Consider the following 14,954-nt stretch of genomic DNA (forward strand, 5'->3'; position numbering starts at 1 on the left):
TACTGCTAAAGGAACACGGAAGTCTTCACTTTTTTACATAGTTTGTCTTCATCTTTTTTTTTTTCAGAGCTGTGGAAGGTCTTTATTAGGGCTGTTCTGAGCCCCTCACAGTGTTACAGGCACCCACTGGTCTTGCTGTTGCCTTTGCTCTTTGGGGACTTGGGAGGGAAGGCAGGAGGAAGACCAGCCTTCCTGGGAGAAAGAAGGCCCTTACTTGGGGCTGCGACCAGGTGGTGGGAAAAGTAGAAAATTCAAGATGAGAGGGGCCTGTTGGGGGCTGGAAGGGGATGGGGCTGCCACCCAGATTGTGGAGGTCATGGAGTGTGGGCTTTGTGAGAAGGAGAGTGGCAGTAGGAAGCGCCTAGAGTAGGAAGAGCGGATGGGTGGTGCTTCCTGGGCACTGAATGTGTGCACCAGCCAGGGCACGAGGGCCAGGACCAGGCATGGCCAGAGGGTGTGCTTGAGGAAATTGAAGATGTAGAAAAGGCTGATCTGAGGGGGTAGCCCAGCCAGTCCAGGGGGCCCAGCAGCCCCGTGGACAGCACAAGGCAGGCTAGCTTCAGGCTGTATCCCAGGTATGCCCTCTGTACCTGGGCATAGCAGGGAGAGTGCAGGGTGATGCCCAGACCCAGGGCGGCCCCTGAGTCATGGCTCAGGGAGGCAAAGGGCCGGCTGTCCAAGTGTACTCACTCAGGCCGCTCACACCACTTAGAAGCCAGGTTGATGGACCGAGAAAGATCCAGCCCCAGTGTAAAGAGAGTCCAACAGATGAGGCTGGCACCCAGCAAGAGGGCCAGCGAGCTCAACCCATAGAAGCTTAGCTCCTGCTCTATGGGCACCTGGGGGTGTGGTCATCAGCCAGCCCAGGACAGCACCAGTTATTAGGCCAGCCAACACCTGGTGAGGGAAATGTGGTAAGAGGAAGACCTGGGACAAGCCAACTGCCAGCAGGAAGGTGCAATAAGCCAAGCTAGGTATCACTCTCACCCAGTGGCTGTAGGTCCGAGTGGCCACCTGGGAAGAGATGGCCATCATTATGGGCCAGAGAGCTGCTCCTGTGATCTTACAGTGTCTGGAAGGGCTGCCTAGACTAGTTTCACAAGAAGAGGGGAACTGGTGAACCTGGGCTGGAGCCTGGCTGTAGTACCCAGACACATGGACCCACCAAAAGGGCTTGCCTCTGAACAGAAACCACATGAAGACGAGGTCAAGCCACTTGGTGATGAGACTGATCCAGAGCTCTGCAATGCCCACCCAGCGAGAGGCCTAGTAGGCCGCAGGGAAGTAGAACAGAAAAAAGCCAGAAAGTTGACCCAGAGCCACACGTTCTCTAACCAGGGCAGCTGGTTCTGCAGCGCCTCGACCATTGCAATGCCCTCGCCCAGTGTGGACTCTGTGGCGACCAAGGGGCCGGCCCAGCCAGGGTTTGATTAGAGGGTTGGTGATGTGTCCAGGGTCCCTCCTTTGCTGCTGTGAAGATGGATATGTAATATCAAGGGCCAAGATTCCTTCCAGACCAGAGCTTTCTCCTCCAGCACCACTACCCTCCTGGATATTTCGAGATCTCTTGGAGAAAAGGCTAGGGACAACCCCTGCTCCAGGGAACCAGGCATCCCAGGCCCGTGCTGAAGCAGGACCTTAAGTTTGCACACACAGCTGGCAAATTGGTCCATGCCTTCCTTCCCCAGCCCAAGACTCTCTTGCTTGAATTCATCTGCTGTTGATTTGGAGGCTGACAGATAAGCCTCTTGATTTTGATGGGTCATCCCCAAAGGCTTTAGAGTTCTTACACATAGAAGGAGTTGATGAATTGCAAACAAGTATAAGAGTCAAAGTCACACTTCCTCCCAGTTCTAAGCTCACCTTGCCCCTCCCCCTTTCCACAGTTTGCCTTCTAATTATATTTGTCTAGTAAAATGTTTAACCATTTCTTCCTGAATTGTGGATTCTAAAGTACAATAAAAATCCAAAGGGAAATATATTTGGTGTTATATAGAGAGACAGACTTTTTCCCAGAGCATTTTCAATGATTACTGCAGGAATGAATGAGTAAAGGTTTCAAGAATGAATAGTGGCAGAAAACCAACTTACTATTATACATAAGTCTCTGCAGCCCCCGGGTACAAGTACTTCTGTATCTCCTTTTGTTGAGTTCTCTATTTTTTTTATGAATATGCATATTGGGGAAAAAAGGCTTCCATCTGCTCTCTTTTAGCTGATTCTATCACATTTTTGAACTGTGCATCATTATGGAGCTTCAGAGAAAGATGATCCTTTACATTACATATGGATATAAAGGAGAGAAGGAGTTGATGAATTGCAAACAAGTATAATTTATATGGACAAAGTGTGCCAGAAGTGCTTTTCACCCCATTTTACTCTGCAAATGGAATGATTCCTGCCCATTCACTTGGCCTAGTGCCCAAGAACTCAGAGAGGAAAACCATGCCTTTAGCCTATGCATCAGGATTTCACCTCTTCCCTGTGAGGAAATGGTGCTTTGCACTCAGGCTCACCGGGGCCTCCAGAGGTCAAAAAAAATCTCTGAACACACTAATGTTACATTTTTTAGGTTCTTTTGTCTTGGCTTCTTAATTTATAATATCATACAGACGCATTGATACTTTATGTGAGAAGTTTGCGTGATGGAGTAGGAAAGGGGGAGTAATGAAAAGCTCATATTTTCCTGGTAGCCTCTCTTTGCTCTTTGATTTCCCATGATAGATCATTTGCCCAAATGCCCATAAACTTTGCAAATATTTAAATCTTACATTTAGGGTATCTTCCTAAGGGCTTCTTTGTTGGCTATAGCACACTTGGCTGTGACTCTATACTGTAAAGACCAGGGCCTAAGGTGCAGTAATAACCCCAAACCTTTTATTTATTTAATATAGACATTCATTTATATATTTAATCATTTATTCTTCAAAAATGATTATCCCTATCCTGTGCCAAGAGTGAGGAGTCAGAGCTAAATACAAAATAGCCTCTCCCTAAACTGCCAGGAATAAACAAAGAAATATTCTGTCATGACAAAATGGTCATGAATCTGTAAAGGTCTGTTAAATCAACGGACTCTCTCTCATTGCTGCTGGACAGCACATTTGTCTTAGCCCTCGGGCATTTGTGTCTGAAGAATTTCATATCACTACAAAACCATGCCAGTATTGTGGTAGCATGTGCACTGCTTTGATTTTATGTTCAGATATCAGTTTTTATGCACATACTGCATGCATTGTGCTGGTGCTTTGAACACATTATCTCATTTAATCGACAAGATAACGTGGAATATTAGTACTATAATTATATATATTTTGTAGAGGGAAAAAGCTAAGCTCAGAGAATAAGTGACCTACCCAAAGTCACACAGTCCTCAAACCAGGATCTCCGGTCAATGTGTTTAGGTCAACACTGGGTGTGATGAGATGAATTCAGTAGTAAGATAGGCAGTAGCATAAAGTGAGGGTTACTTCTGTCTTATTTCCATAGCCAAAAACCTGGTCAAATTTAGAAACTGCTGTTCTTTTGCCTGTATTTAGTCCCTATTCATTTTGCTTTCAACCTTTACATAATTTTAGCATGACTTCCCACTTTTATGAAAGAGTACTTGAAGTCTGCATGCTGATGGGTTATACAATTTTCTTTATCGGTGGTGGGGAGATGGAAGTGGGTGTGTGTGTGGGGTGATGAAGTATCTAAAATTTCATCATATTATTTTTCTCAGAACTTACGCCTGTAACGGAAGTTTCTCAACATGAAATGTCATCAATTTGGTCTCACTCAGGAAGTTGCAAGGCACTTGACTGTAACCTCAGAGAATTGGACAGTGTCTAAAAGCTGAAAATTTTTAGCTCGCTGTCATTTTAGAAGTTTCAAAAGTTATTTTATTTCTTAATGAATTCTTTTTACAATTTAATTGATTAAAAAAAGCTTCTGATAAAATGCTTCAGGGTGAAGATACATGCCTGTTTATATTAGCAATAGAATGGTGGGGGGGGAGGAAACCAGAATTTAAATCATCTAATTTTTGCTCTTATCAATAAAGTATTATAAAGATTTTATCCATTTACCTGAAATGAAATTTCTCTAACCATGCATACTGTCACAACAAACTTGAATCTGTAAATATAGGCTATCCCTGGGATCAGAATAATCACTGCGTTCCAGAACGGTTTTACAACCTTTCTAAACTGAGAGACTCAGCTGCTTCCAATGGAGAGGCTGTGGCGAGATTGTGATGCAGATTATCTGATCCAAAGGGTTTTTATGGCATAGTCTTGGACAGCATATATATTCCATGTCTAAATATTGTTGAGTGATTAAATAAATGAGTGAGACTGGTTCTCTCACCAGGTTTCAGCCTAAGCCAGTGTAATCATCTGGTAAACATTAAAATGTCAATCCTTGAACCACCTTCACATCTACTCTTAAAAGACTCAGACTCGTGTCTCTCTCCCAGCCAACAGTGGAAGGTCTAAGTCTCTCAACTACCTCACAACCTTGGATGACCTATTTATTGCCTTTCCACTCCTCTTTATCCAGCTTTCCATGGTCAAGAGAAAAACTTAAGGAAGGTGAGGCTAGAGCTGCAGGGATTGAGTAGGTAAAGTAAAGGCAGCAGTGCTCCCAACATGTACTTCTACTACAGTGTCCTTTTCGGTGCTGTGCTCCATGATGGGGCCATTCTACCAGCAACTGCAACCTCAAGGTGTCTTCACTTTCCTCCTTTCTTCTCTCTTTGCATGAATCCAAGTTCTCTTCCTCTGCTTCAGTCTCCTCAAGGCCTCTGCAGCACTTCTGCTCAAAAGTATTTCCCTTAATTCTTGATTGGTACCTTCATTTTGAAGGGATTGAAGTTGTGGCTGAGTATGTTTCACAGGTGATATCCACCATTTTACAATCAGGAAGTTCCTTATATGCTTCCCAACCTACAATTTCCTGGCATCTTCATAAAGAAGCTATACTCTCTTGACCTCTCTGAGGCAACAGGTTGATTAAAGTTTAAAAGTTACAGTCAGTGGTTGTGCTGTGTCCAAGGAGGCCCTAGAATAATCTCTTTGAGGTAGCAGTCCTACCAGGAGTGGGGCCATGATGGAGCCAGCATGTTGGAAATTTGAAATTGAAACATGATTTCCTGCTGTGGAGAGGGAAGAACAGAAAGAGACATGTGCTTTACTCCTGACCTGGGCACTACATCTGGGATTAACTCTCATGGATCTGGAAAAATGTGATTGAGATTAACAGTGTAATATTGTCCCCAAGAATTTAAAATAACACTTTGTGTTTCCTGATTTTTCCTAAGGCGTTATGTTTTATTTATTTAAAAAAACTTTTAGGTCACTTTGGAAGGCATTTACCTATAGATTGAGTAGATTGATTTAAACATAAATATGGAATGTGTTGTATGGGAATAATCGTTATATTTAATGCCCGCCAGCAAACAATTCCTAAATGCCCACTCTGTACCTGGTATTACACCAGAGATTAAAAAGACTAAACAAAATAATCTGTCACAAGGAGATTACAGTCTAATGTAAGGGCAAGTGTCATAATAAATAAAGTGTAACGTGATAAGTGTTGTAACCAACAGAGGTACAAGTTGCTATGGAAACACAAAGAGGGGAACACTAAAGGGAATCATGGAAGGCTTCACAGAGTTAAGTGACTTTGGTGGTGAGCCTCAAGACAGAAAACAGAGGGTGGCTTCTGGATATAGAAAATAGCAGGAGCCACTCCAGGAAAACAAGTAACATAAGAAAAGTTGCCAAGGGAATAGTGAATTCAGGGCATTGCAAGTAGATTATTTTGGCTGGAGAATGTAGAGTGAGAGTGGGAGAGGAAAGGTATGACTCATAGAGTAGGTTAAAAATTGTTGGGAAGGATTTTCTATATCCCTGAGGGTTTAAATATTATACTAAAGACAATGAAAAGCCATCAAAAAATTTTAGGCTGGGAAGTATGTGATTTAATTTTGTATTAGAAGCTCTTTCTGGAGATCATGTGGAGGATGGATTAGAAGGTAGGGCATTGACAGAATAGAAGTCAGTTGGAAAATTATTGCTTCATTTCACACATGAGATTATGAGGTTCCAAAGCAAGACAGCAACTATGGGAATAGATAGAAAGCCATGAATATGAAAGCATTTCTAGAGGTAGGATACATAGGGCTTGATTACTTATTGAATCTGTATGAAAAGGATACATGTGAGATGAAGCAAGAAATTATTTTCTGCTTTGGGTAACTGGCAAGAGGTTGGTACTGTTAAAGAGAGAGATAGATTGGCAATAAAACAAGAGAGACAAATTTGCAGAGAAAATCAAGAATTTAGGTAAGTTGAGTTGAAGCTTCCTAGAGTGCAGTGGACTGAATTGTGCCTCCCCCCATCCCCTTAAATTCAGATGTGAAGCTCTAAACCCCAGCATATGGTATTTGGAGATGGGGTCTTTGGGAGATAATTAGGTTTAGATTAGGTCATGAGAGTGGGGACCTCATGATGGGATTAATGCCCTTATAAGAAGAAACACCAGAGAGCTTGCTGTCTCTCTCTGCCATGTTGGAGGCTATCTGCAAGCCAGGAAGAGAGGTCTGACTAGAACCCAACCATGCTGGCGACTTGATCTTGGACTTCTATCTTCTGAAACTGTGAGAAATAAATTTCTATTGTTTAAGCCACTCAGTCTATGGTGTTTTGTTATGGCAGCCTGAGCTAATACATACAAGTATTTAGGAAGTTGGATAACATAGATCTGGGGTTCAGGAGAGAGACTGAGGTGAGGTAATTGATTTGGAAATTGTATATATATATATGTGAGAACTGACTATAAAACCTCATCTGATAGGAGATATTTTGTCTAAAGTTCTAAGATGAATATACTTTAAGTAACACTAGTCTGGAAAATACCAAATGCACATAGTTCTTTTTATTATTAAAATTAGGGTATTTCAAAATTAAAAATATTTACACTTAAAGATGAAAAATCTGTACAATTATTAAAATTAGTTTTACTAAATCAGAATTGACAATATATCATTATCTATACTTTCATACAGATAACAGTGAAGAAATCAACAAAAAATAATTACTAAAACTCCACTGTGGATCAGGATAAAATGTCTCCAGTATTAACTCACACTTTGCTTGGACAATTAGTTAAACAGACACATGCTCTGTTACTATTCATTCAACAATATACACAAATTCAAAACTGGCAGGTATAAAAAAAGGAAGTTTTTTTTTTTTTTTTGCAGAATTATTTTGCACTTATAAAATAAAGCCAAATAAGGCTTATGTCGCACATACCAAAAACTTACGCTATCCTTTTTCTGATACAGGTAAGTGAAATATTAACACGTAGCATTTAAAATGATAAATATACATATTATTTACAATAATTGGGAACATTAGAGATATGAGCTTTTATGTACAATCATTCCTATTAAAACATTTTAACTTCAGGTTTTATCTGCAAATACTTCCCTTCCTCTCCTTTTTGATCTTTTATTGATAGCTCAAGAAGAGTTAAAATAGAACACATTTGTAGATGTAGAGTTGATAATATGTATTCAGTCGCTTGGCTCTGTGATAGCAATCTTCTGTACCATGTCGGACAGATTTTCAGACTCCAGATCTTCTTTACCATTATCTGAATTTTCTGATGAGATATAACAACCAGAGTCCCTTGGGCAGTCATCTAACTGTGACTTATTTAAGGAGATGTCTGGGCTTAAGAACAGGGACACGGATTCATTTTCTTGCTCCTGAATAGCTGTAAATGGAAAAGAGGGCAGCAGTTAGGCAAAGCCAAGAAAAGTTTTGTTCATATACTCATTCATCTTTGAGCTATTTTAACTGTTCCAAACTTGACTTCATTACAATTGAAAATTCTGTAAGTAAACAATATGTTTGTTTACTATAAAAGAGTAGTTTGAACTCCAATATTCAAACCACTGTTTTCTTAGAAGACAGTTTTCCCTTTGTTGCTCACTTGCAGTTTCACGGAGTTCATGTGAATGGCTTACATAAGTGAAGATCAATATGGACTCTCATTTTACATTAATAACAAGTTGCCAAAGAAAGCAGATTGCATCCACAGTGTGACTGATGCCTTGTCCAAATACTCCTTAAAGTAACATCAGAAGAAGTCATTTATAGTTTAAATGTACAATCCAAGTCAGTAGTGATCTTCTCGAACAGTTCTTGAATCATGATAATGTGGATTAATGAATAAAAAATCACTATGGGCAACAATGTACAATAGGATTTCAATAACCTGGAATTTAACTAATAAAACTTAAGAGTATCCAGAATTTTCCTATGTTTGCATTCATCAGAAAAGTAGACATAGAAACCAAGCTGCTTTTATTTTTTTTAAATTTTTTGGCTGTGCCACATGGCTTGCGGGATATTAGTTCCTCCACCAAGGATTGAACCCGGGCCATGGCAGTGAAAGTACCGGACCGAATCCTAACCACTGAACCACCAGGGAATTCCCCAGGTTGCTTTTAGATAGAAACACTATGTCCATTGAATCTGCCTTGTATAGTTTGTCTGCTACTTCTTTGTTTATAGTTCTGAATAACAATTATTTATATTCAGAGTGGTAATTCTGTGTCATCAAGGCAGTATTCTGGATTCAACAGGCATTATCTTTTTAGAAAAAAAAATTACATTAGCGATGTAACGAAAGATATTTCTAAAGAACCTAAGCAGCCCTATAGTTTTACTCTCCTCAAGAATATTAAGCATCAGTGTTCTCATTTTCAATGTGAAGTTTCCTTCTTTGCATTGCCTGACACCAGTAAACACATGTTTCTCTGTATCATGAGATGGGTTTCAAGGAAAGGAGATGGATCTTAGGCTACCACCTCTCAGCTGTATCAGCATGTTTTGCTATTTCCCCTTCTAACCTTGGGGCTTCTCCACTTTGGAGATTTGAATAGCCCTACATTGGAAGAACATACATTTCAGGGTGGATTAAGACCTCTGCCTTCAGAGGCTATGCACTTCATCCCCTTCCAGTGAGAATAAAGTAAATCCAAAATCTTTGGAAGAAGGAAATTGTGTAATTGTATAATTTTCCTGTAATTTATCTTTTGGAAATCTACCCTTTATCTTGTCTACACATCTCCTGTTTTTAAATGCATTTTCTAGGCTTCGGATATCTTGCCAACATTAGTTTATGGTCCACTGTGTATCCAATTGTTATCAACCTCTATTACAAGAGAGAATTAAGCCCTGGTACCTCAGCACCCTTGTACATAATGAATTAAGTTCTTATCAATGTATCTACAATGGTACTAGTTATGTACCTTTCATGGAGGAATTGAGTCACTTAAATTATTTTCTGTATTATGTGGTTTATATGGGAAACACAAGTTGAGAAAGGTTGGAAAAAATGATAAAAATTGCTTAGTCCACTCATTTTCAAAATGAATCATAACAGTTCTTTTAACCTTTTCCTCAAAGTTTTCATTTGCAACGATGAAACCACATTTATGCCATTCTTCTTAATCTTCTCCACATTTGTCACAACTTTATTTAACTGTGGACTCAAGTAGCACAAATTTAAGTCTAGTGATGTTATAACTAGTTCTAGGTATAAGGACCTTTAACTTAATATACACCTATTGTGATTGTTATTTTAAAATGTTAGCTATCATGAAGCATTTTCTCTTTATTAGTTATAATGACCTTCAGGTTTGGGGGCATCTACTTAATATTGACTAGTCTTTATGAGTATCAGTCATTCATTTTTGTTTCCAAGCCCTTCTTTTATGAAAAGGCAGCACTGAAATGGGACCTCATTCTTTAAGGAAAAGCTTTCTCCTCTTCCTTTGCTTTTCGGTCTTACTGCCACTGAAATGAAAGAGCCAGCCCTGTGTTCCATTAGCCAAGTGTTTCCGGAAAAGGCCAGAGGAATCAGTCTTTTTGCAATGCTTCTTGCCACATCAGCAGTGATCTCCATATTTGGAATGTGGTCCTGTTAGTCAGAATGGCTGTGGGGATAAGGCTGTATTTCCTCAGTTTATATTTGGGCCCATTGCCTCAACACAAAATTGAAAGAACTGAGTTCCTACCCTCAGACTGACATCCTAAACATTTGGACTTGGCATAATGAAAACTGCTCCCAACACCGTGTTCTGTTTAGGTTGATTACTGATGGTGGGGCTCTCTTCAAGGTGTAAAACTGAGGTTTAAAGAACTCTGATTTCCAAAATTAGCTCTTTTCCTTTCAAAAACTAGATACTTAGTTTGTGATTTCATCCTCAGAAGCCACTATACATTCACCTCAAAGAGTAACAAAGTAAACAATATATTTGTTTTTATTTCCACCTGAGAAATGCTGTATCACATTCTCCAAATTCCAGGAATGGTTTGTTTTCAATACAGTTTATTTATTGTAGAAACCTTTCATCTGCAATTTTTATGGAAAAAGGAAATAATTGCTCAGTATGAAAGTTATGCAGCACAGTAATTTACAGAACAGCAGTAATTTGCTAAATGATTTCCTAATGAAATGAAAACATGACTACGCCTCCTCAAAAGCTTCCTACTAGGCTTGCAGTAATTTCAGGCAGGTGATCGGCTGGAGACCCTCAACTGTAACTATAAAAAGAGAAGGCAGGTCAGTAAATTATATTATGGAAATGAAAGCTATCTAGCATTCAGTTTTTGTATTTGGAAGGTCAAGATTTTCCTCTTCTTGTTTTTTTTTTTCATCTTGATGCTAATGACTTAGGGATTGGCACAAACCTAGGTCTTCTGCTATGCGTGTTTTTCCAGCAGAGGAGATGAATTCACACTAATACCTCCACATGTTCTTTCTAAGTCATTTAGTCCCTTCATGTGGCCATGAAGCCAAGTAAAGCTAACTGACCTACCTAGAAATTGAAACTATAACCTTCATCAATTTTGTCCCATGGTCCAATCATCTGAGCTAACCAGGCAAGTAATACATTGGAATAAGAAACAGTTTGCCTACAAAATTACAGACTTGCCATAGGGTATATGAGTGCATCTTTTTATACCAAAATATTTCTGATAATACGTTAAGTTAAAAAATTATTATATATAATTTTCCTATTATTAAAATTATGTAAAAACTTAGAGATATCATATAATTTACAAACGAAAGTGTTAAAATTTTAGATAGAGTTCCTCTGTATTTCTGGATCATATACATTTTATATTTTATTTTAATAAAGTACAAAAAAAATAATATGGTACCATTTTTTAATAAAGCCCCTGAATGGTTTGCAAATATCACCAAAGCTGTACATTTAAAAAATCTGGGTATATTGGAGAGTTAGTAAATCATTTGAAAAAGGGTATAGTTTATTGCTACCAGCTAACAGCAGGCATAATAGGAGTACAGAAAGCAGTCCCAAACAGTTCTGTACTTTATGTAATAAAAATAAAATAATTATGTTAACGAAAAATTATTTAGGAGGTATTTTGTCATAAAGAACTAATTTGAATACTAAAATACTTTATTTCTTACCAAAATTTTTATGGAATTGTATAAAGCCCATGGTTCAACATAAGATAGTCATCAATGGAGATAAAAAGTGGCATGGTGATTAGAACATAAGAGAGCTAATATAATTATTCATAAAATAAATATCGAGTTGTGACATTTAATTAATTAAGTATAGGCAATCTCAATTATACTAAACATGAAGAAAGCTTTAAGGAAATCAAACTAGATTCCTATTGCTGGGAAAAAGTTCTCATGCCCTAAGGAGAAAAATTTGTCCTATATTCACGTATTAGAAAGTTAAAGATTTAATAAAAAAATGTAAACTACTAGTTTTTGCTTGACTTTCCCAGTTTTCTTTACCCAAATATTCCAGATTTTGACTTTACTATCTTGTTTTCCTTAGGTATGAAGCCTCTGTTCTTTAGGCCAAGTACAGTATTATAAAATAATGCAATCCGGAGGGCACTGGAAAATAGCTGGCCAATGAAAGTGCTCCATAAACAATGTGTTTAATAAAAAGAATGTAATGTTTAGATTAATTAAAGGAAATATGAACTAAAGAAGATCAAGTAAGAAATTTGTTGAAATTCAAATGACGGTACCTCTTCAGTCTTTGTATTATCCTCCTCTCGTTCTCTAGCCTGGTACCATCTCCAAAGAGGAAAAACCAGGCTTAAAGCACATCTTAGGATGGCTCAAAATCTCATTCTCATTGGTAGCTCCACATGAGTCACTCAAACCAAAACTCAAGCACTCTCCAGATAACTGTGGGTATATTTATTTGTCCAGAGGTAGCATTGTCCATGGAGTAACATTCAGTAGGCAACATGGTATAACTCTTAATTATTTCTTATTCTATCTGTCCTTAAATTATCTGAATATTTTAATTTTCTATTTAGTGACGATTTGGTATTTATTTCCTTTGAATACCTACCCACCTTTTGGAAAAACAACAAGAACAAACTGAAAATAGGAATGTCTTCACGATAAACCAATCAGTTGCTGTCTTCCCGAGGCCATGAGAGAATATGGAGTTGAAATGACTCTCCCTGTTTGCAGATCTCTCTTTGCATCCTAGCATCGTAGTCTCCTCTCTAATGAGATGTACATCTTTTCACTTACACTCCCAACAACTTCCACTCCACTCTGCTGGCTCCTTCAGTAGGGTAGAGGCACACTCACTCAAGATCCAATCACTCAGCACCGACAGGGACAGCACCATTAGGCTGCCACTTCACTCAAGCACACAGTTCCATGAGAGGCTTTGGTCCCAGGAAATGTTTACCCGTGGTTGAGTTGTTGTCACATTGGACTATTTTGATAATGACCAAATAATATTAAAGGCTATTATTCTATTGCTAAATTAAGGACCTTGGAAAATCAATATCATATTTCTTACAGGTTAAATTAATCCTGTTTACTTCACATGGTGAAAAAATAACCTAACTTCATTATTTTAAAATGTATTATTATTTGGCAAAAATAACATTACTTTGCATATTACTGATCTACAATTTGCTTTTATCATTTAATATGTTTCGGACATCTTCATGTCAGTAGGCATTTCATTCTCCTAATATTTTCCTACTATTTTATTGTTCACATATATCTTAATTTATTTATAACAAATTAATTACTGATGGAAGTTCACATTGGTTTTAGTTTTAATGAAACTCCTTGTAGTTTAGCTAGTGTTTTTATGCATTTGTAGAAATTAATCAAATTCCTAAAACTGGAGTTTCTGCATAAAAAAGTATGCACATTTTAAACTTTGACAGTTTTTACATTATCTCCTTCTAGAAATGTACTCATTTACACACTTGCACACTCACATGCACACATGGTTAGCGTATACATAAAACGAATCTTGACAACACATATCAACACCCACCTGCCCGTTACAAAAACTTCTGTGTGTAAAGTGGGATTGAAGGGGACTTTAAGTTTTATAAACAGAAAAAAGTTTTGCTCACTATTTGCAGATCTCTTCACTCCCTCATTCAACATGTATGCATTCTACAAGCATCTGTTACCATCCACTCAATGCAAAGTGTGGTGCTAGGGGCTTTGGGAAGGTACATGGTAATAGAGAATTCGGTCTTGTTTGGCCAGGGTAAACACTACAAAGCCATGCCTAGTACACAATCACAGTGCAATATAAAAACAAGTACAGGAATGCCCTACATGTACAGACATTATAAGTGACTGAGGTGAAAATTCTATGAACTCTTTCCTCTGGAGATTGTTCTCTGGTTGAAGTACAAAATGTTTCTATTTCATTTTATTGTTCTTTGTATTATACAGAATATGGCATCTAACATAATTTCAATCTTAGGGGGTAAAACCAAAAAAATCTGAAGAAAGTAAATTTCATAAAGCAAAATTTCTATGCCTAGAAATAGATATTAAATGCATATTTATAAATACATAAATGTAAAATGCCTGGGTGCCTTCTCCGTCTCTGTGGATAGTTAGCATATATTTTCTTAAAGGCCCCACATTTCTTGAATCTAGATCCAAATCATACGGCAAGTGGGTTGGAAACGCCAGGCATGCATGTCAGGGGCTAATGCACCAGGCTACCCTGGCACACTGTCAGGCCAACTGCTGGACTGCTGCTTGGCATAGCTACAAGCCTCCCCTGCTGGCAGCTCATGTTCCAGGCTCCTGGCTGGGCCTTGCCATTTGCCCTGTATCGTTTGGGGCAGGGAGGCAGGCAGGAAGACACAACTGGGGATAGCTGAGCAATGAGGGGCTGCTGTGTCCACAGCTGGTGCTGACAGCCTGGCACACAACCCACCCTCCCCCTTCCTCCTCACTGAACACTGCAAACAAAGGTTGCAGGTAGTAACCTCCAATACGTTATAGACAGATTCTAGTATAGTCTGTTTATTCTGTTACTAAGTTGTTTTTGGTTTCCAACTTAAATTTTAATTATCCCTCTGTTATGGGGAAAACAAGATATTTCCATCTCCTGTTTTCCCCAAGGACAATAGTACACGTTCTCATAGACACACTTTTTTTTTAATTTTTTTTTTGTGGTACGCGGGCCTCTCACTGCTGTGGCCTCTCCCACTGCGGAGCACAGGCTCCGGACGCGCAGGCCCAGTGGCCATGGCTCACGGGCCCAGACGCTCCGCGGCATGTGGGACCTTCCCAGACCGGGGCACGAACCCGCGTCCCCTGCATCGGCAGGCGGACTCCCAACCACTGCGCCACCAGGGAAGCCCTAGACACACTTTTAAGACACATCAAAGTGCTTCTAAATGTAGGAAAAGAGAAACAAGTTCAGAATAAAAAGAGCTGTTTAATTATAAACAGCAGTTACCTATCTTATTATTTTAAAGAGCCATTTCTCAGCAAGGCAAAGGGGTTTTGAAGGTTGTGTTTATGGAAAAACACACACAAATATATTCTCTATTCTCTTTTTTCCTTGCTGGGAATATTTACTCAAAGTAAACAAACAATTTTAA

The 14,954-nt window shown here is 38.9% G+C and overlaps 1 protein-coding gene and 1 pseudogene across 2 annotated transcripts in view; both read right to left on the minus strand.

Annotated features, from left to right (window-relative positions):
• Positions 1 to 210: 210 nt before the first annotated feature.
• LOC101269513 (glucose-6-phosphatase 3-like) lies at positions 211 to 1,427 on the minus strand (annotated as a pseudogene).
• Positions 1,428 to 6,899: 5,472 nt separating this feature from the next.
• Positions 6,900 to 14,954, minus strand: part of LOC101286414 (SAM domain-containing protein SAMSN-1) — a 109,563-nt gene continuing 101,508 nt past the window's right edge. For both annotated transcript variants that reach the window (XM_033417835.2, XM_004264456.4), the window contains one exon: positions 6,900 to 7,767. In XM_033417835.2, coding sequence (XP_033273726.2) covers positions 7,565 to 7,767 — 203 coding nt within the window. In that variant the 3' untranslated portion in view covers positions 6,900 to 7,564. The remainder of the gene's footprint in view (positions 7,768 to 14,954) is intronic.

This window comes from Orcinus orca, chromosome 5, assembly GCF_937001465.1.
Source record: "Orcinus orca chromosome 5, mOrcOrc1.1, whole genome shotgun sequence".
Lineage (NCBI taxonomy): Eukaryota > Metazoa > Chordata > Mammalia > Artiodactyla > Delphinidae > Orcinus > Orcinus orca.